At 39.8% G+C, this 23,311-nt stretch overlaps 1 protein-coding gene across 1 annotated transcript in view; it reads left to right on the forward strand.

Moving 5' to 3' along the window:
- Positions 1–23,311, forward strand: part of b4galnt4a (beta-1,4-N-acetyl-galactosaminyl transferase 4a) — a 127,474-nt gene that overhangs the window by 62,987 nt on the left and 41,176 nt on the right. The window contains exons 6-8 of the mRNA XM_039615903.1: positions 755–845; positions 3,689–3,789; positions 16,205–16,272. Of these exons, the coding sequence (XP_039471837.1) occupies positions 755–845; positions 3,689–3,789; positions 16,205–16,272 (260 nt within the window). The remainder of the gene's footprint in view (positions 1–754; positions 846–3,688; positions 3,790–16,204; positions 16,273–23,311) is intronic.

A 23,311-nucleotide genomic window follows, 5' to 3' on the forward strand; every position in this document is an offset into this window, starting at 1 on the left:
ATATGCAGCTGGCTGTGTCTGTGCCATATTTACCAGCAGAATTCTTATTTATTTATTTATTTTTGGGGGGAAATGGCTCTTAGCCTCAGACAGCAGGCTTTTCATTTGTACCTATTGATTTGCTGACTGAAATTGACTGCCACAAGCACATTTCATCAGCTGCTCCTAGCTGAGGTGTTTAGTGCATGTGCAAATCAACCTGTGAAACAGTAAATCATCATTGTCATAAAATCTGTAGCTTTTAGCAGTGGAGCGCGCCTCACTGGTAGCTGAAATCACTGTGTTTTACATCCTTCTGAGCCATCTGCAAAGGCTCAGCAACATTAATCTGATAATATCATTCTAAATAATTAATTGCTAACCTATTTAGCTTAACTGCATTACTGGCTAAACTTGTAGCAGTTTCAGATGTCTCAAAAAGTTTAAAAATGGCAAGAAATGGCTACATGCATAATATTGTCGGATGAGAACTGTATGGCAACAATTTCCAGGCAAAAAGCTAGCATGCTCACTATGATCTGTGAGCATGCTAGCTTTATGTTTTATTAAAGCATGGTCTTTTATTACAGTATCTCGTCTTTTAGTCTTCATCGTTTTCATATTAAGTTGCGACTTGAACAAGTGGGTCAGAGGTTTGCTTTATGCTTCATTGTGTGTTTGTGAACCGAATGTTTCACTGTGACTTAACATGAGATAAAGTGTTTAACTTACTGCTATTAAAGTTGCAATATTTTTTCCCTCTTTCTTACTACAGGCCAGGACAACAGTGAAGAAACTGGCAGTGGCTCCAAAGTGGAAGAACTATGGCTTGAGAATATTTGGCTACCTTCACCCTTACAGAGATGGTAACTAACTTTTTCTATTAGTAAGTCCCCAATCTGAGGAAGCATTTGAACATTTGAAAGAGTAGACATTTTCCACAGCCCTCTTAATCCAAGCACTTCGGAGCCACTAATGTAGTTGATATTCACATTTTTATTATGGCTGAATGCCAGAAATCTCACAGCTAAATCTCATTGCAGTCCCCTCATGGCCTTACCCTCAAGCCCAGTTGCTATGGGAACTGAAAGCTCTAATCCCCAAGTGCCCTTACACAAATTGCAGAATATGAAGTTATTAATTAAATTACCATTCATTTCAGCCCCTCGTGTAGCTTTCACTTGGGGTATCACTCTCCGTTGCTGATGGCTTAAAGGTCATATTATCTTCTCGGTGACAGTGTGCACGTCATTTCTCAATTATGTTTTGCAACCATATTTAAAGTATGAATAATGTGGCAATTTAACATGTAGTTTGAGAATTCCTAAATATTGCAATCGTGTAGTAATAAATTAGTTTTATTATAGTGAACACTACCACCTGCAAAATATTAGAATGTCTCACCATACTGACCTGTGTTTGGAGCAAGCCCAAGATGGGAAGCCCCTTTCTCTATTCAGAAACAGCTGATCACATAGTTAAGTCAACTCTGAGGTTAGTGCTTGTGTGGCGAATGAAAAAAGGGCAGCATCAGTCGAGCACCAATATCACAATTCACCATGACTATAATTAAATAAAGAGCAAAGCCTCGGTTTTTAATCCACTGGAGATAGAAAAGTTAACGGGTGCCGTTCTACAATTATCTTCAAGAATGCAGCAGCGGCAGTAGCAAAAGAGTCTGTGCTCAAGAGGAGAAAAGAGTCAATACATTAGCACTATTACATTTCATTCTGTGTTCACGAGTGTTCATCATTCATCATTTTACACAGCAGACTTGATTTCCCAAATGGATTATAAAGTGCTGGAATCCAACTGTAGATTGCATAGTCATATGAAAAAGAAAGTGTGCTCTTTGTTTTTAATTCTGTCGTTTTATGAAATGAATAATGAAAGAAAGAGTCTGCTACTTCTAAAAGGTTTTTTAATACAACCTTGTATAAACAGTAACACATGGCTTATTACACTGTGTCAAAGGCTAGGTCAGAATGCATAAGCAGAGTGTAACCAAACAGCTTGTAGAACCACCTTTAACAGCAGCAACTTGAAGTAATTGTTTATCAGATGCTCACATTGCTGTGGAGGAATTTAGGCCCACTCTTATTTACAGTGTTTATTTGGGTTTCCAGGCACTGATTTATGCACAGCTCTCTTAAGATCCTGCCACAGCATTTGAGTCAGGTTGAGGTCTGAACTTTGACTGAGTCATTGCAACACCTTGATCCTTTTCTTTTTTCTGCCATTCGGTTATAGATTTGCTGCTGTGCCAATGTCCCAATTTCAGCCAAACTTTAGCTGTACCCTCCCCATTCCTGTGCTCAACACTTAGTATGCTATGTTCATGCTGATATGCTGTACGCTTTGGTTGTCACCAAATGTAGTGCTGCGCATTATGGCCAAACATTTTCATCCTGGTCTGGTCTGTCCATGCGCTTCAGAAGCCTTGTGGTTTGTTCAGGTGCAATTTTGCAATTTCTATGACCATTGTATGATTTGACCTTGGGGTGAATTTTCTGAGGTGTCCGCTCTTGGGAAGATTGGCAGCTGGCTTGAACGCTGTCCACATGTGAATAATGTTTTTCACTTCAGAATGATGGACTTTAAATTGTTTGGAAATGGCCTTATAACCCTTCCCAGATTAATGGGTACTAACAATTGCTTCTCTAAAATCATTGCCGAAGTGGAATTGAGTCTTTGGAGTGTGTTAACACACACAATAGTGCTCCAGACCAGAAAAACACACACACAAAAATACACCAAACCAAAAGTTCTGCTTTTATAAAGGTGGTCACACTTGATCAGTTTAATCAAGGGCATTTGATTAGGCGCACATGGCTGCTACTCACCCTCTTAATCACTGTGGAAATAGTGAGATTATACCTTGTTTTACTAATAGCAATTCTACATTTTAGCTTATTTTAGTCAGATAAATAATCAGTGCAGCAACATTGTTAGAAATCTGTATTCACTGGGTTGCCGGGTTAGCTCAGTTTGTTGAGCAGGCGACCACGTATGGCTGAGAGCGGCCAGCCTGGGTTCAAGTCCGGCCCACGGCCCTTTGCCGCATGTCTGCCCCTGCTTTCACTGTGTCTATCAAATAAAGCTGAAAAGGCCCCCCCCAAAAAACTGTATTTACAGGTATGTCCACCTGTGTTACGCTTAATTGTGCATTTTTATAGATAATAGTATATATGAATTTGCATGTCGATCCACAAGAACAAATCATAAATAAACTGACGGTGTGGATACCATTTCGATTTTATTCTGCTCTTAGGATGAGTCCACATTTGAAAACTAAGATCACTGTCTCTCAGATTACTGATTACTCATGAACGTGTAAACATTTATGAGGAAAGATAACAAATAAATACAATTTGTCACTATTCTGAGATTACCTATAAACTAAAAGACAATGTTTGTGAACTCCACTTACTGCGCCCCGTGTTCTCACTGTTTTGCATCTGTGTTCAAGTGTTTATTTCCATTCATATAGTTGTTACATACAGATTAGAAATTCATTTGAGGTAAATCTTCATATCACCGTAACCATGCATGTCATCTATGACTACTGCTCCCGGCAGGGCACCACATTTGTGGTGCGTTTTATTTTGCACATTTCTTATGAAATTCCTCCCTGCATGATTATACTCTCTTAGATCATACATATCTACTTCCACTAGCACACACTTTGATCATGTTTTCTCCCTTCCAGGTGATTTCCAGTTCTCAGTATCATCAGACGATAACTCTGAGTTCTGGCTGAGCCCTGATGAGAGTCCTCTTAATGCCAGACTGCTGGTCTATGTAGGACAGGTAAGCAACAAACTGTGATACACTTTTGAATATTATTTGAAACACACAGAGGGTCACTCCATTTAAAATCAGCAGGGCCCCTATATTCTTTATAGTTTACGATTCAAAGGAAACCCATTTAGTACAACCCATTTTTCAATACTCTGCTGTTTTTAAATGGCATTGCTTAGCAACAAGCTGTTACTGCAGGAAGAGCCTGAATCTTCTGGGGCCTAAATTCAACCTCTTAATGTCATGACCTAAATAGTAAAACACTTAGTATAATATATACCTCTAGGGAAGTTCATCCATAGTACAGTTTGCGCAGGAAAGCCAAACCTTAATCATTAGACTACATAGTGACTTTATTATCTGATAGGATATTCAGGTGACGGTGACTCATATCTCTAAATGGCTTCTAATGGATTTTATTTCTCTCATATACGTCTATGCACACTATGACAGATCAGGCAAGTATAACTATGATTAACTGCAATTCTTGTGGAATCACAGTTGCTGTTGAGACTTTAAAGGGTCAAAGCTATTACTCTAAAATGATGCCATCTAAAATCGTTGCTGAGATGTGAGTAAGAGCATCCAGCTCTGACCACACCTCAACATAAGCCTTTAATTCTGCCAGAGTTCAGTGATACAGCAACAGCAGGGACAATGAGCGATTTGACCTTGTTCGTCTTTAGTAATCACCCGCTCACCTCATGTCACCATCCTAACACCGAGGCTATCACTCACCTCCCCAACACACAGCTCAAAATACAGTGGACTTAAATCCTCCTGTAGAACATCCTGTGAAAAATCGTTTTCCTTTCCCATCTATCCTTGAAGTACCCTCTGCCCGCAATTGAATAAAAGTCAAGCTGTGCTGCTGCCGCTGCCTCTGCTAATAAAGTTTTCTCTGTGAAACCCTCTGAAAGATTTAAGAAGGGAAGGATGCACGAGGTTGCACAATATTTGAACTGCACCATATGAGTGCTCTCAGCAAATATGTGTTAAGAGCAAAGGTCCAGCGATGGTGCCATCTGTATTCCAACAGGATGCGAGATGTCACCAGGTTCCATGGGAGCTGAGATTAATTGGCTGCTAGAGAATATTGATGTGACATTTAGCAGTGGAGAAATATCATCTAGGTAATGGCAGAGGAGCAGCATTATGGCTAAGGATCATTCATCCTGCCACCGGCTGACAGACAGGTCTCACTGCCTTCCCAGTCTCCAGAGACACTTTGTGTTTCACAGATAAAAATCTAAATCTTTGCTCCGTTCAAACCATCTGCATGAGCTTAGGTGGAAAAAGAGTTTATTTAGATTTTCTCTTACTGCAAGTTTTTTTTTCTTTGAAAGAGGATTTGAAGTAGTCAGATTTTTCCCAACTTTTAAGAGTTTGTGTTTCATATAGCACAAACACTTATGGGCAGGCCTGAGCAGACAGAGAACTGCTGTGCATCTCTTCCTCAAAGCCTGCCCATAAAGTGTATAAGAGCTCTAATACACAATTTATTTATGGTTTTTTTAAGTTATTTCAAACCAGATAATAATAAAATAACTCAATTTTAGCTTGTTTTTAATTTTCTGCAGATTGAATATAGATTGAAGCCAGGGGTTATTCTTCAGCCACTTCTGTGTTGTGTTATAAAACACACAAATGTCACATTTACGGCAGTGTCTCTTTATAAAACACTGAAAAAATATTGTTTTTCTAATCTTACTGTGCATGCAAAGACACTGAATTCTAAATTCACCCATTCACTGACACAATATAGAAAGTATACTACAGTTTTTTTTCTGTTCATACCACATTTTTCCAATCCCAAATACACATACCGCTGGACACACCAGGGCACTCTTTTTTTCGTTTTTTTTTTTCTTGGGGTTGTATCTTGCCCAGAGATTGGAGGAGCCCCCATAACCCCAGTTGGCATACCTTGTAAACTTCTGTCCAAATGGATTGCACACCAGTGATAAATACACTGATTGACAGACAACTGTGTGTGAAGGATCCAGCAAGCCCAGATCTTTTTTATTTGAATAAGCTTCCTAGTGTGCGCTGTTGTTTGAGGCTAGTGCCTTCAAATGGAAACGCCAATGACTAGCAAATATATGTTTAAAAGTATCATTTGAATGTGCTCCCACAAGGCATTTAACATGTGATGAAAAATAGGGAGCTGAAGTGTTTCTGCACTGTTTCCATGGTGACCCCTGTCAGTATTTTCTTGTCTTCCAAATATTACACAAAAGAAGATAATGGTTTAATCTCGAGATGTATATTTCTGTTATTCTCAAACATATATAAAACATTCAAAAGGTAAGCTTCAGTCCTAGTTCCTGTCTACGTCATCTCAAATCCACAGAAATGCATACAGCACCAGTGGATCTCCAAAAAAATAGGATATTCTGACTTATTTTTTTCATAATGTAACTCAAAAAAGTAAGCGCTCTTGTATTTTATATTAATCACACATCTAAACATGATTGTAATATTTCCATTATTTAAAAAAGCATTTACAATACAGAAATCTCCAGCTTCTGAAAAGTGTGTTCGTTTATACACTCAGTATCTGGCTGGGGTTGCTTTACCACAAATTACTGCATCAGTACAGTGTAGCATGGAAGCGATTAGTTTGCGGTCCTGCTGAGGTGTTACTGAAGCTCAGGTTGCTTTGATGACAGCAGCTCGTTTGTATTTTTGGGTCGGCTTCTCGTCTTCCTCTTGACAACAAACCAGAGATTCTCTGTGGGTTTCAGGTCAGGTGAGTCAGCTGCCCCATCAACCACCATAATAACACATTCAGCAAATCATTTGGTAGGAGTTTTGGCACTGTGGGCACATTCGAAATCCTGCTGGAAAAGGAAATTGGCATTTCCATGAAGCTTGTTAGCAGATGGAAGGAAGTGCTCTAAAATCTTCTGGTAGATAGCTGTGTGCAGATGACATGGCACTCCAAATCATCACAGACTGCAGAAACTTCACACTGGACATAAAAGACCTTGGATTCTGTCTCCGTTATTCCTCCAGACTCGAAGATGTTTATTTCCAAATAAAATGAAAAAATTGCCTTTCATTTGAAAAGAGGACTGTGGATCACGGAGCAGCAGTCCAGTTCTTTTTCTCCTTAGCCCAGATAAGAATGCTTCTGACATCTCTGGATCAGGAGTAGCTTGATATTAAGAATGCAACAGTTTATCCTGTTCCTTAAGATTTGTGTGACGGTGACTCTTATTGCACTAACACCAGCCTCAGTCCAATCCTTCTGAATTTTCCCAGGTTGCTCAAATTGACTTCTCTTACCAATCATGCCCAAATGGAAAAGAAACAGTAAAAACTTATAAAAGACTTACATAAGATGTGGCCTACGTCATATAGTGAATCATATAAGGCTTATATGATTTACTCATGAAAGTGGCCACTTTCTCATTACTTTCATATATTCTTTTAATAAGTATCCAAAACATACAAGTTTCATTTATATGATTTTTCAAGGGATCTTATATCTGTTTTCACTCTTGTATGCTTTTCATATAAGTTTCACAAAAGACAGATACAAACTTTATAAGATTTATATATATCTTTTCCATATGGGTGTCTAGGCAGTGGTCATTCCCGTTGATTGTGCACCTTTTCCAGAAACACTTTCCCCTACCTGTCATCATAGCATTAACATGCTTTCATACAGCACTTTGCGAAGAGCCGGCCTTTCCCCCAGTAGACCTTGGCAATGTTTGTTATCTGGACTGTCAAGTTGCTCGGGTTTGGCCCTGATCGTATTTACCTGCTCTGAACTAGACCAAGACATACACAGTATTTGTATTGTTTGAGTGGTAATTTACTCAAATATTCTAATAATTTAAAATGCTGCATACTAAATGCTGTCAGCCAAAAATCATCCAAATGAAAACATAAAAACAGAAATATTTCACTTTATGACTTTATCAATATCGAATATTTTTTTTTAAAAAAACTTTAAAATATTCATATTTTTAGATGCTCTGCCTACAAAAGAAATATATACGAACCTAAGTGAGAGAACAAAATCGACCTTGCGTCATGCTTGGTTCTGCTGCTCAGTCCCTTACATGCACCAGCTCCCTCTTCTCAATTTGTTGAAGTGCGATTGGTTGGGTACACTATTCTTATTAGAACACTTTCCATGTTCCTGCTGGGACATTATCTGTACGAATACGAATGAACTTAATGTGAGTGAGGATTATCCATTGTCCCGCCTTGCTGTTAATCATATTTTTGCCTACAGCTAATCTGTAATGAGATTTTCCTTCAATCAGAATGTCCAGACAGCTCCCGCAGAGCTTCCCACAGAACCAGCCCAGTCTTGTCTGATATTAAAAGGCCCTTATGAGCAGGAAACGGCACGTGTGCGAGGTTGTGTGTGCGCTCATGCCTTAGTGTAGTTCATGTTTGGTTGCACAGACACTTGGCGCAAATGGCAAATCAGCCACAATGTTTAAAACACCTATGTTATATTGTGTAGATCCCCCTTCCACAATGGGGCGCGATGTTGGCTCACCACAGATCCGGCTGCTTTCTGTTTATCTGCAGGATGTTCAATTGGATTGAGATTTGAGGAGTTTGGAGGCTGAGTGAATGTTTTAGAATTTTTGTGTTGTTCCTCGAGCCATTCCTGAGCAGTTTTTTTCCAGCTTTTGAGATGAAAGGTGGATGCTATGACATCTAATCTGTCTGGTTCAAAAAGCAGAGACAAAAATACACAGGCGCACAAGAAACTGGGTCAGGGAGCTGCGATCAATATGGGAGACTCAACAGCACCAGTAGCTTCTTATTCCCTGACAGACAAGACGTTGTCACTGTTGTAGGAGCATGCACCAATTCACAACTTTGCCCCACTCTACTAAAAACCAAGAAACTCAATTTGTAGAACAGCTGATAAGGAGATAAGATTGAAAGCATTTGGCTTTTTTCCTTTCTTTTTTCTACCACTTGGCCATATCGATTATAAGGAGGGATGGAATTAAGTCAGCTACTTTGACTTAAAATCACATAAAATCTCACCTAATCATATAAACGTTTAAAATAAAAGATGTTTGAAGTGTACTTATCCGGGGCTGTTTCTGCACTGTGCCGAACTCAGTGGCACAGCTTACTGGAACACCTAAATTGGAACAATGCCATCATTAATTTTAATAACATTTGTGGTTCTCCTGCTACAGTGAATAAAAATGTCTGCTACAACAATGGTTAATGAGTTTCAAATGCCCCATCGTTTTACCAGGTAGCAGCACCTGATCAAAAACACTGAATAGGATTTTGGATTAAAAGCGACAACACGCATATGATCAATTTTATTCTTTAGCCATGTAGAAAAAGCATTTTGACAGGGAAGAAAATAGATACACCCAGGTTTCAAATTTTAACATTGCTTGAGACAGGCAATCTATCACAGTACACAGCACGTCTGTGTCTGCTGTTATTCATGTTATAGTTACATACATGTGTGCATACAAGCCCATTCGAATCACTGTAACACCTACGTAACTATCCACTTAGAAAATAACTGAAAAAAATAAACTCAGGCATGAAAGTAGGGTTGATGGTCCCCATCCATTTAAAGTATCTGAAGGTTGAGTTTATGGTAGATTGCAATGTGGGAAAACTGGTGAATTCAAATTCAATTTTTAAAGGAACCAACTTCGTGCTTAATGATACCAAAATATATAAACAAGAATTTTCATGGGCTTTGGATCCAAGTGCACCTGTTTATCTTTTTTTTAAAAATTGTGCAATCAAGAAATTCTGCAGCTTCAACCATTAAAAAAAAACAACATCTATATTTTAATGTAATTTTTTATAGCCCTACAATGGATCGGTGACCCTCATGGCTTATGACAGCTGCAATAGGGTCCAGTACAACTATGACTCTGATTAAACAGGGGAAGAAATGCATTAGCAGATGGACTGTACTGAATTTAAATTTACCTGATTTTTCCCTTCAGTATCATCTTCTTCTGTATCTATGAATTGCTTTCAGGGCTACTGCTCCATTTATATTTCCCCAAAAATCCTGTGACCACTTGCCTATGCTGTGTAATTTCATCATGAACCTCACACTTGAGCAGAGAACAACTTCTCTGTCAAACTGACCTGTTGAGGACCTTCATTCATGATGACAGCTGAAACTGCTATCTCTCAGCTGCTGGGTTTACAGATTTCATGATGGGTATGCAATAACTAAACTCAAAGATGGTATATCAGGTTAGAGGCGTGACCATAAGCATGCTTGTCCTTTTTCACCCCCCTGGATCAGATGAGGGGTATGAGGGAGAACAGCCTCTGCATCTTCACTAAACTGCTGGCCAAATGTGTTTCTGTGGTGTTCTCATGTTCTCTAAAATGAACTATAATGGTCACCACCTTGAAACTCTGGAGCAGATCCAGGGGGCATCCCAAAAGCAAAAAATATAAGTGGTCAGAATGCAGCTTTCACAGCAGCCAAGAACAGCAGCATTGCTGGAAGTTCTCCAGAGGTGAGCAAGGAGACGAGCTTGAAAAGAAGATTGGTCCAATTTAAATAGGGTTAAATTGTTAAATTGTTTTTATTATTTTTTTTCATCTTGATTCAACCAGCTGGCAAAACATGAGGCTTGAACTTCTTCACCATCAGTGTGGTTCGATATTAAAGAGTTTTCAAAAGTCTTCTACATTTTCTGCTGTGAACTAGCTTTTTCCATTCACACTATGAATTAATGGCATTAATGATGACGGCCACTGAACTGAGAGTCCTAAATGGAATGTGGCTATAATTAATATTAGTTAGAACTATGCTTTCCTGTTGTGACGCTTCGCAGCATGCCAAAATGTCTGTCGTGTGTGCAAACAGACTGATTAGTGATAGGCAGGAAATTGCTCAAGCTGAGTGTGAGAGAGGAATGATGCCTGAGCAGTAACAGGATATAGCTAAATCCCCTGTTAATAACCATAGGTGCTTTAATGTATCATCAGCTTTGTCATACATTCAAAGAAAATGCAGCTGTATCCAAAAACATAAATAAGGTGTCTGTTAAATTTAAATGTGTTTATAGCCAATACATGTAAAATGTCAGGATCGTTGCACTGGCACAATTTTCATTTTAAAGTCTTCTTTAAATGTCCCTTATTTTCTTTTGTTGCCAGTGTACTTAAATTGAATAAAAGCAGACATAAACAGTACGCACAGACCAATCCCGGTATGTCCTTGTGTCCACCTCTTCAGCAGTGCTGGTAAAAGGTTAAAGTGTGTTGAAGAACTTTTAGTCATTAAAATTTTGCAGTTTGGATTCAATTGAAAAAACACACTGAAGGCAAGACAGAATAAGAGAAAGAAAGCAGCACTCACATTATATCACAGGTCAGCTGTTTTTCTATTACTTTTCTCGTCTTATATGGGCAGGGAAAAAAAGGAGTCTACGAGAGAAAAGGAGATGATAGAAAGAGGAGTAATGTCTCCATAGCTCCACTGCACACTCATATTTCTTTTATCTCTCGACCCTGTTTTGTGTTTCGCTTTTCAGTGTTTCAGGGCCAGTGGCCATCTGAAATTAGATTTCTTAAGTTACCCACATATGTGGGTGAGGTTCACACACAGATGCGCAGTGTGGGTGTTTGTGCCTGCTTTACAGATGCAAAAAAAAAAAGAGTGTACATAAGCATCCTATCTCTCTGGCTTCTTCGATCAATTTAAGTTTAAGAAATTGGATTGCCAAGTTTGCCGGCTTATTTTTTTTTATAGGGGACTTCAGAAGTAGAAGTACAATATGACAAAATGTAAGTGAGAAGGTGTGTTTTAAGGTGTAATATGAGTAGTGTGTGTGCCTGTGTGTGAGTAACCCCTCATCAATCTCTGGCTGCTTGCTTTCTGATTTACCTCTTCCCTGCTCTGGTGAGGAGATGCTGCCTTCACTAAGCAATGACTCATCCTTCAGTGAGAAAACATTTCTGTGTGTGTGCGTGTGTGTGTGTCTGTGTGTGTGTGTTATGCATGTCTGCATGTGCACCTTAAAAAACATCTGCTCCTTTCATTGGAGAGCTTTTGTATGTGTTTTGTCCTTATGTAAACACAATGCACACCATTGATTGATGTCTTTGTTAACATAAAAAAGAGACACAAAAAGACAATGAAATTAAAAATAAAAAGGCTTTAATTTTGGAATCTGTTCACCCTGACTTTGTTTTTATGAATCTGCATATTTTCAAAATCCTATATTTTGTTGAGCTGCTCAGAAAATAATCTAAACCATCATAAATTTTGCAGAGCATAAATAGTTGGAATTTTCCCTTTCTTCAATGAAGAAAATACTTTAAGTAGTTTAAGTATTACACACAACCTCCCTACCTGTATTGAAATAATCTCTATGTCTCATGGCACATAAAGGTTTAGATCTCCAAAAGTTGAATCTGTTCATCTGGACGTAGCGTTTTGTGGGAGAAACGTTTCGTCACTCATCCAAGTGACTTCTTCAGTCTCAGCTGACTGCAGGTTTCATCCTTCCGGCAGACAAGGGTAGGTGCACAGTATTGCTAAACCAGAAAGACTATCATGAGAAGATTTTGTCACTACTCAGTGATGAAAATACCTATGAGTCCCTGAAACGAGACCCAGGAAGTGGCTACAGGAAGAGGGTGATAGACTGTCTGAAGCAGTTGGAACAAGACAAGGCTATTGACCGGACCTCATACCACAGGCTATACCCAGGGGAGTCTACACCAAGTCTGTATGGTTTACCGAAAATACATAAACAGGGTGCACCTTTAAGACCGATTGTCTGCATGATCAACTCTGTCACCTACAACATCTCCAAGTTTCTGGCTTCGATCCTCAACCCGCTGGTGGGCAGCTCTGAACGCCACATCCAGAACACCCTGGATTTTGTTGAGAAGGTGAGAGATGTCATTATGGAGGCAGATGAAACCATGGTCTCGTACGACGTTACATCTCTCTTCACTTGCATCCCAGTCACGGAAGCGTTGGAGGTAGTCCGTAAGAGATTACAGGATGACACCAACTTCAGCAACAGGACCACTCTCAGCATCGACCAAGTGTGTTTGCTTTTGGAACTGTGTCTTCATTCAACCTACTTCACATACAAGGGTCAGTTCTACAGGCAGAAACATGGGTGTGCCATGGGCTCCCCAGTTTCACCCTATCGTGGCCAATTTGTACATGGAAGAAGTGGAAAGAGGGCTTTGCTATCCTACCCTGGAACACCACCAAGCCATCGGTTCAGATATGTGGATGACACCTGGGTGAAAATCAAATCTCAGGACGTACCACAATTCACGGATCACATTAACTCGGTGGACCGACACATCAAATTCACCAGGGAGTATATCAAAAGTGGCAGGTTAGCCTTCTTAGACTGTGAGATTTCCATCAGTAATGGGGGACATCTAAAAGCTGACGTGTACCGTAAACATACAGATACAGATCAGTATCTAAGGTTTGACTCTCATCATCCACTGGAGCACAAACTGGGTGTCATCAGGACGCTACAACACAGAGCGAACACCATCCCCACTGACACAGCGGCCAGGGAGGCAGAAGAACAGCACATCAAGAAGGCCCTGAGTAAATGTGGTTATCCCAGCTGGACTTTTGTCAAAGCTGGGAAGGCACCTAAAGAAAGCTCCAGCCGATCCAGGAGAGAAGGACAACCGCTGCCCAGGCGAAAACCTGTAGTGATCCCATATGTGTCAGGAGTATCAGAGCAGTTGAGATGCATTTTTTCTAAACACCGTGTCTCTGTGGGTTTTAAACCCCAAAATACGCTGCGCCAAAAACTGGTCCACCCCAAGGATCGGGTCCCCGACACAAACAGAGTAACATAGTGTACGCTGTCAAGTGCCAGGAGGATTGCCAGGATTTATACATCGGGGAAACCAAACAACCTCTGGCGAAGCGGATGGCACAACACAGAAGAGCTACCTCATCAGGCCAGGACTCTGCAGTTTATTTACACCTACAGGCCAGTGGACACTCTTTCAACGATGAGGATGTACACATCCTGGACAGGGAAGAACGCTGGTTTTGCGCCGGAGTCAAGGAGGCCATTTACGTGAAAAGGAAAGACCATCTCTGAATCGAGGAGGGGCCTAAGGCTACATCTTTTGCCATCTTACGATGCTGTGATTGCAGCCATTCCCCAACTCTCTGTGAATGGTACTCATGGCCATTGATCAGTGTTCTTTGATCAGTGGGTTTTGGTCAGTGATTGTTGATCAATGGTCATGGGAATTTGCATAATTATGATTAAGGAACTGACCTCACAGCCCATTGTTCCTTCAGTGGGCTGGTTTCAGTCATTATGCAAATGTACTGGTTATAAGATCGGGGAAACCTGCAGTCAGCTGAGACTGAAGAAGTCACTTGGATGAGTGACGAAACGTTTCTCCCACAAAACGCTACGTCCAGATGAACAGATTCAACTTTTGGAGATTTACTTTCCTGGATGATGGAGAATGCATCAAGACATAAAGGTTTAGAGCTCAAAGCACGGGGTAAATATAATCCCAGTTATATAAAACCAAGTTTAACTCCAAAAATTCCATTTACTTTGGAAATAAATTGAATGTCTGTAGAGATATAATTTAATGATTTCTTGTATGCTCCCTCAGAAGGTTTCCTGCATGTCGAGTCAGCACTAGATGACATGACTTGGTGAGATATTTTTTCGGTGCTGTGTCTGCTGTGTGATAGCTTTCTATTTTACCTTTTATTTTCAGGAAAAAAACCTGAAAGAAGGAGAGTATAACATAAACCGTGCAAGTACAGTAATAGGGGCATTTTCAGTAGTGTCTTCTCATAGGTTGACTATTTCAATTTAGTGCTGCATTTTTCACCAATTTCCTCTGCTTTGAAAGATTTTACACTTCTGCGGAAATGCCTTGTGTAGTCACATAAAACTTGTGAGTTATTTTAACTGTCATGGAGGTCGGTTACTAACTGTCGAAAGTAATAGAAGCATGTGTGGAATTGTTGTGACTGATAAAACTGTAAATAATAGGTATAACAGATCAAACGGTTAGCCGGAACATCTGGTATCCAGCGGCACAATTTTACAGTTAACAGACATTCACTCTGTAGGATGTCATATCCACATGGCAGATTTTAGCTTACCAGCATAAGAAGTGAGCCTTTCTTTTTTATGTACCATACAAAAACCAGCTGACACACAACATTCAAGTACGGTAAGAAGTTGGAACAAAAAATATGAGGACAAAGTTTGTTATGGTTGTTTCCAGTAAATGCTCACGTAGGTGTTTGTAGCTTCATCTTTAATGCAAAGGTACTGGAGTACTCTGCTAAGTGCTCGGTTAGCTAGCTTCCCTGATATTCACTTTCAGTGACCTAACTCCTACCGGAGGAATATTTGAAGAGATGTTGGTGTGAATATGCACTGTGGCAGCAAGATGCTGTGGGCTTCAGAGTTGAAAGCACAGTAGCACACATTGTGTCCTCCTCCTCTCTACCCAGTAGCCTCACAAAGACTCTCAGAGGCGTCAGCATTGCCAGGGGCCTGATTGGCTTTGGACAGGCTGCATGGTTTTAAGGTTTATTATCATAGGGACTCTCCTTTCATGCCAGCGAACACATTCAGATATACCACTGTACAATTGCCATTTTGATTTGTTTGTGTATGCATGTGCATCACTATATGTTTTTCTCTGTGAACATGTATTGTGTAACACAGATTGAGGATCAACAGCTATTTACTGTCTCTTTTGATTTGTTAGCACCACTCACAACAATGTCTTTTGACCAGTCTCAAACTCAGTAGTGTGGCCAACACAAACAATTAAAGACATACCCACTGTGATCTTAGTTTTATTCTTTCATTATGGATCAGCAACAGCAGGGGCCCTAATTACTTGTGTTGGCTTGCTGAGAGAATGAATGGGCACCGACTCAACCACAGGGCCAAAACAGGAACCCCAGGGGTTTAGATGAGCTGGCTTCTCAGAGTCAGCATTGGCAGGGAATCTGACTTCCTCTATTTCTGTCTGTTTATTGTCATTAGTTCTCATTTGTTAGCTCACTTTGCCTTTCCAAACTTTCCTTCTGATTGACTCTTCCTGTTGTTTTGGGATGTATTAGCTTGTTTTCCCGTTTTCTTTTCATTTGTGTTGCTAACCAGGGAGGCAGTCAGGATCTTTTGGTGTCCTTTGCGATCCACCGATCCAATTTCTGACTTAAAAATAAGTTAAGGACATCCACCTGCTAACTGAGACACCAGTCTCTGTCAGTACTCAATGAAGATAAAGTTGGTATTTTATTTAGCACACAGTTGATTTCTCAAAAGATTTGCAAACTAAACTGAATCTTTCATACTGCTCTGAGGCTTGTGGAGCCCTTTTCTCTTCTCCAGCTCGTCTTAGACTTCTCTCTTACCTGTGTCTTCTCTCTTCTGTATTGCAGCTGGGGACAGAGTGGACCGCTCCAGGCGAGTTTAGCAAGTTCAGGTCCCAGTCTTCGAAGTCTGTGCAGTAAGTACCTCTGACAACCACACATGTATCAGGATGGCAAAATGATTTCACTTTCTCAGCAGTAGAGAGACCAAAAGGGCACAAGCATCTGATGGAGGATCTCCCAGGAAAGGTTTTGCCGGATGTTTTGTTAGTTTCACCTTGTAAACCTGTCCGTGTGTGTGTGTATTTGTGTCATCATAGCAAAATGCAGTCTGTATACACTGTAGTGGGAAGTACCTAAACACAATTTGGAATACTTGAAAGCTGTTAGCAAGACCATATATGTACTAAGAGTCAGGATGTCAACATCTAGTCTTCCATGGTTGTTTCTGTTAAATAGTCTCTTTACTTGTTAAGTAGCAGTCTGCAGCAATTGCTGTATTTGCACATTAATATTACTCTACAACCTCATTTATAGCAATAAAGGTAAACTCTATGTAGATGCAGGTATTATCAAGGAACATGACTTTTGGTACTGGTTTCTTTTTGCAGTCTGACCACAGAACGGTTGTGTTTGTATAGGTCAGGCGTGGGGGAACTCCAGGCCTCAAGGGCCGGTGTCCTGTAGGTTTTAGCTGTGTCCTTGACCCAACACAGCTAATTTATATGGCTAAATTACCTCCTCAACATGTCTTGAAGTTCTCCAGAGGCCTGGTAATGAACTAATCATTTGATTCAGGTGTGTTGACCCAGGTTGAGATCTAAAACCTGCAGGACACCGGCCCTTGAGGCCTGGACTTCCCCACCCCTAGTACAGGTTTTGCTTCCTATGGAGAGCAAAGGAAGAAACGCATTTACCAAAATGCAAACTTGAAACCATCAGCCAATTTCTGACAAGATTACATTCATAAACAATAACTGGCACATAGAACAGGAAGCCTTGGTCCTGCAACCCTACACCACAACTCAGGAGGCTTTTTTCTCTCACATATAAGAAGAAAGTGTTCCCTGGAGACTGAAGAGCAGATCTTCTATGCCTGTTTTGTATGCATGCTAGTACCTTTATCTATAGATGAATTACCATACTGTATAAGGAGTGCTCTCAAGTGTCGACAGTCTTAATCCTGAAAGTACTCTCTCTCTCAGTAAATGTAAGATGGAGAGGCATTAAACTATCCAGTCCTCGACACATCTTTCTCCCTAATGTTTACATGACGACTCAGTGAGTTCTTGGGCCACACCCATCTTCAAACTCTCCTTTAATATTGATCTTTAAGTTTTCAGACTCCATCTTGCATGGTTGTGAGACTCAGGTTGACAAGCAAATAGACAGCTGACAAAGTACTCAAAGCTGCTTCTTTTGTCGTAGTAGTTCTACACTACACTAGCTGTCTCCAGAACCCAATTTTTATGACAACAGAGACATACAGACAGCCACAGATTCACAAAGTGAACATAATATCTGCCACATTGTGATTGTAAGCACTTATCTGCATCCACTTTGCTTCTAAAGTCATTGTTAAGTTCATATGATTATGCAGGAGAACAGATTCTAAAAGCTCTTGTTCCTTTGGGTTGCCTCATTTGCCTGACTGAATGAAGCACAAGTGTTAGCCTAAATTATTCAAATCACTGGTGTTTAGGGTGAAGTTAAGGGATACTTGGATCTTTTAAATGTAACAAATTAGGTTATGAACAATTATAACAACTACATACCGTGGATGTAGAAAGAAAGCGCACGCTCTTTTTGTGGGGGTTGTCTTAGTTCTTAACAAGGCATAAAATTAGACATGAACAACAATACATGATGTATTACACCGTGTAATTATTGGTTTAACAAAAATAAGCCAAAATGCAGAAGCGGTGAGTGCAAAAACTAAATACTCTCCGTGATTGAATAGCTTTTATAGTTGCTTTGAGCAGCAATAACTTGAAGCAACTTAAAGTAATCTTTTTATTTAATCCATCTCTTATGTCATTGTGGAGGAATTTTGGCCCACTCTTCTTTACAACATTGCTTTGGTTTATTCAAGTGTGTGACAATTCATTTATGCACAGCTCTCCTAAGGTCCCAACACAGCCTTTCAGTCGGGTTGAAGTCTGGCCTTTGTCTGGGCCACTGCAATACTTTAATTCTTTTCTTTTTCAGCCGTTCTGTTGTAGATTTGCTGCTGTGCTTGGGATCATTGTCCTGTTGCATGACCCAGTTTGCCCAAGGCTTTAGCTGTCAGATAGATAACCTCACATTTGACTCTAGAATACTGTAGATAGTGGACAAGGAGTTCATTGTCGACTCAATGACTGCAAGGTGTCCAGTTCCTGTGGCTGCAAAGAAAACAAAAACCAAAATAATGATCCCTCCACCACAGTCCTGACAGTATAAAGTGTTTGTGCTGTTATGCTGTGTTTGGTTTTCACCAAAACTGGTACTGTGCAATATGGAGATGCAGCATCTCCACTTTGCTCTCATCTGTCCAAAGTATTTGTTCAGATAGCAAATCTAAACCATGCTGCCATGTTCTTTTTAGAGAGAAGAAGCTTTCTACTAGAAAGCCAAACAAATATATATTTTCAGTCTTCTTTTAATTGTACTGTCATGTCTTTAACATTTAACATGCTAACTGAGGCCTTCAGACTCTAACATTTCTCTGAACATTGCTCAGTCTGACCTTGGGATGAATTTGCAGAAACGTCCACACCTGGGTTTGGAAATTACCATATAACCCAACTAATTGGCAGGAACAATTGCTTCTTCGAGAGCATTGCTGTTGTCTTTACTCTTTGGCATTGTTTTAACACACACCTGAATACTCCAGACCAGCAAACTGCTTAAAACGTCTGTGTTTATAGAGGCGTTCACACTTTCTGATGAAAAAAATGAGTTAATCAAGGCCATTTGATTAGCAGCACATGGCTCCTATTTACCCTCTGAATTGCTTTGAAAGCCATAAGGGTGTACTTAGTTTTCTACCCACTGCTTCTGTTAATTAAAAAAAATCATTATTTATTATCTCTTGGTATGTAAAACCTTAGACTAAACAGGGTGTACTTTCTTTTTGCCATTACTGTATGCTTGATAAATGATTGCTTAGCTGACTCGGGGGAAAAGTGACTGTGATTTTATAAGGCGTACTAATAGCCACATAGTGCACTATATGTTCAAATGACTGAACTATGTTGAAAAAAGACAGTGACAGGACATATAGTGTGATAACATCAGAAGTGTTGGTTGGAAGTGTAAATGGACCTCTAAGGTGACGCTCTAAGTCAGTGTAGGTGTTCAGTTAACACTGACAAATGTCTCACTGGATCTAGTGGAAGTTCAGTCATGACCGTGTCTGAATTTACAATATGAGGTAATTTACTGCTATTAAAATGACCAACTTTGAAATCATAGCTTTATCACACATTACTGAAACATACACCATACATGCATAGAAAAATCAGAGGCCCAGATTATTCCCATCCCACTGTTTTTAAAATTCAGTTGTAAAGTAAAAATACTGAACGTGATACTTCCAAACGCAGCTCTATATTATGATTAAAGATAATAATGATACTATGAAAATCATTCATGCTGCTTGCCATTTTATTTCCTCAGTGTGATGGTTCCATTATCAAAAGGAACCACATCCCAAGCTATGAAAACCCAATGAGATGGCACACATTCAGGGAATATGTTTCACGCGGCTTGTACATTCTTTATATTGATTACAGTATTGATTTTACATTACAGTTTATTCAGCCTGACTCTCTCCATCGCACCAGTGTCTAATCATATATTGAATTCTCATCGTTACTGGTGGTGAATTTTTTCTTGTTTTTCGTAAAGCTATACCCACGCACACAGTTTAGTCTCTTGTGTGTTTGTACAGTCTGTTCTTATTCCAGGTCTTCATGACAAAAAAGTGGTACTGTGGTTCTTGGCTGGAAGTTACACATACGTAACACCTCAGTGTGTGTGCTTTTAAATTGTGTTTGCTTTGGAGGTTTCGGTAGGTTATCGTCACAGTTTGTGCCTACATGCTTTTGTTTTTTGGCAGGTTTGTTATGTGTAGGTTGTTTTTGTGACGGGATAAAACCAAACCATAATACTGAAGTCATTTTTATTCATGAATGCTGTATGTGCAAGTGTTACTTTATCTCCGTGCGTAGGATTAACTGGGTCTGGTTAGCACAGAAAGCTCACCAGCCTACAAGGGAGAGCAAAGAGGTGACAAAAATGAAATAGAAGAAGAGACAGGAGGATGCGGTTGAAAGTTTTTCTATTTTCTTTTCCTGTCTGACAAGTATATTGCAGTCTCCCACAATAACAAGACAACAACAAAGCAACCAAGCGTGGAGGCAGATTATGACAGGAACATTAAAAAGGTTGTGCAGCAGAGGAATTTGGGTGTGACACTTCAAGTTTTGTGACCTGTTACTGTGTTTTTGCACGTGAATTTATTTTGCATCTGCTTAAAAGAATATTTTGGGTGCGTTGTCGTTATTTTTTTAAAATGATGCCAGTCAAGGGGAAGTGTTCAAGAGAACAAGGCTGGACGGCGCATTGTCTATCCCACTGAAATCTGATATAACGATGATTAACACCCAGCAGTTGTTGCCTTCATCTACCTCTCCGAAAGCGTTTAATGTTTCCTGGCCTTGATGTGTAAAGTGATTTATGATTTCTCTGTCATGTCATTATTTATTTATTTATTTTTGTTCTTTCCAGAGATGAAGCAAGTTGAAAATTGTGGGCTTTTGAGCTTGATAACTGAAGTCAAATCTATTTTGATTTTATAGCTGCTCACTTTCACTTGCTTTAGAGGAGCCCTGTCAAAGAGGACATGAAAGTCAGGTTTAATATAATTATACAAAATCTGTTTTGCTATTTCATGTGTGGGTGTGCATGAGAACATGTTCATACTTTTGCATGCAAAAAAATACAGGCCTGTCTGCATTAATGTGAATGTGCTTGTTAAATACTGCGCTATTTGAAAGTCTGCTCTGCAGCTAATGGCTTTATTGTGGGACCTCAAAACAAAAAACAATTTATTTGTCATTTTCCGCATGTTCCCCGTGCTGCCCCGTGCAACTTGCATCCCTCACACACCATTGCACTCGATCTGTTTGTGGCAGGATATCCTCCCAAACGTGGCAAATGTGTGCAGAAGGATTAATTGCCATGCCTTCATAAAAAGGTATTCTTCAAATTATATGGGATGGAATTGAAATGAGCAAATGAGCAGTGCAGAAGAGAATAACATATCACTTTCCGTCTATTTTTTCTTTAAAAAAAAAGAGACAATGTGAGCAGCTGTTATTATCGCTCATTAGATTTTATCACCTGGTAATTTCAAAGATCTGTAAACCTGATAAAATCAAGGAATAATCGAACAAAACGAAATGATTTCAGTGTTCCCGGGTTTTTATTACACTCAATTTTGTAGATGGGCACTGTGAAAATTATAAGTCATTACACATGAGGCCCTTGTCAGCCTGATCTTCTTGTACAATTTGTTATTGGAGAATAAGTTCAGGGCCATTTGAGCCTATTTACAGACTTCATTCTGCCATAGCTAAGTTCTGCACAAAGCCTTAATCAAAACTGCAATTTAAAACAGCTCTTACACTGTGCTGCTGTTGTTGGTTTTATTCATGGTGGGCTCAGAACTAGATGGAATGAGACAGAGCTATATTAAAATGGAGCCTAAAAGAACGGAGTCAAACGGTACAGAGCACAACGGAGCTAAACAGAGAGCAGCCGTCAGAAATGTAATTGAACAGAGGAGAGCAGAGTGAAACACAGACAGTCCTACGTTAGCAAGGTTGTTTCGTTTTTTTCACACTCTGGACTGTGGTTATTTATATGTCTTGGTTCATTGGACCTGTACAGCAGATTGTAGTAGAGTTGAGTGAACAGTGACTAATGGCGGCTGCAGGGCTGAATCATATTGTCAGGGAATGAAACATATTGTTGTTGAGAGGTTCACTTTAAACACTTCACTTGGCTGTTGGAGGTCTCCATACAATGCAATCAGAGGCAACTGCAACTAGAAAACGTACATCCACAGACTTAAGCATATTCAAATAGATGGACAGGCGCACATAAAACAGATAAAATCAAACACGTAGTCATCTTGGATATCGCGCTTTCATCTGCGCTACCTTGGTCTAAACTCTGCCACATCTTTCCCTTCAGGGATCGCTCACGTTTGTTGCTCGTTTTTTGTGGTCCACTCCTTCTCTCTTGCTGAACCTCGTGTCATAGTGACAATAACAGTGCAACACTGAATTAAAAGCAGTAAAAGGGGAAGAAGTAGGAATGCTTTCTCTGTGTGCATGCAGTTCAAAGACCAGCTGGAGTGATGGTTTTCTCACATGTTGGCCTTCCTGTTGCCATGAAGTGTGGAAGTTCATCCTAGGTGGCAGTTTTAATAGATGTCATCCACAGTCATCTACACCACCTGGCTATCAACTCCTGGAGGTGATGACTCATGCTATTAGTGAGCGGGTGTATTTGTGTGTACGTGTCATGCACATGCATTAGGGGTGAAATTGTTTCTTCTGAATTTTAAATATGATTTGAGCTTATTAAAACTTGAAAATAGAGGGTGTTGGTATTCTCTTTCAGCCCTCTCCTTGCTTTCAAAACACTTTTTAGTTCCTCATTAAAATAGATCCAAGTGAGGATTTGTGTAAGCATATCATCAAATGAATTATAGTACCACCACTAAAACAGATTTTTAGATTTCTGGTGACATGCTCGTTTTTTGGAACACAATATAAATAATATTTGATCATCATTTGACAGCTACTCTTTTATTTGTGAAGAACAATAGAAAACATTTGACAGCTCCAGTTTCTATGTCCCCACATCCATTTTCTGCCTTACAGAAAGAGGGTTCTGCTATCTTGGCTCTTTCTGTGTCAAGTTTGCATGTTCTTGCAGAGTCTTTGTGGATTTTCTGCGGGTTCTCTCGTTTTCTGCCTGTGATGGTGATCCATCCAGGGTGTTTTCCTCCTCTTGGTATACACTCGGGGAGTTTCAACACCAGAATCTTCATTCTGTGAGTCAGCAGTGCTCTACTGTGTTTAATCAAATGACACTAAACATAGAACATATTTGGTGTTA

Source organism: Oreochromis aureus, linkage group 7 (genome assembly GCF_013358895.1).
Source record: "Oreochromis aureus strain Israel breed Guangdong linkage group 7, ZZ_aureus, whole genome shotgun sequence".
In the NCBI taxonomy this organism is placed as follows: domain Eukaryota; kingdom Metazoa; phylum Chordata; class Actinopteri; order Cichliformes; family Cichlidae; genus Oreochromis; species Oreochromis aureus.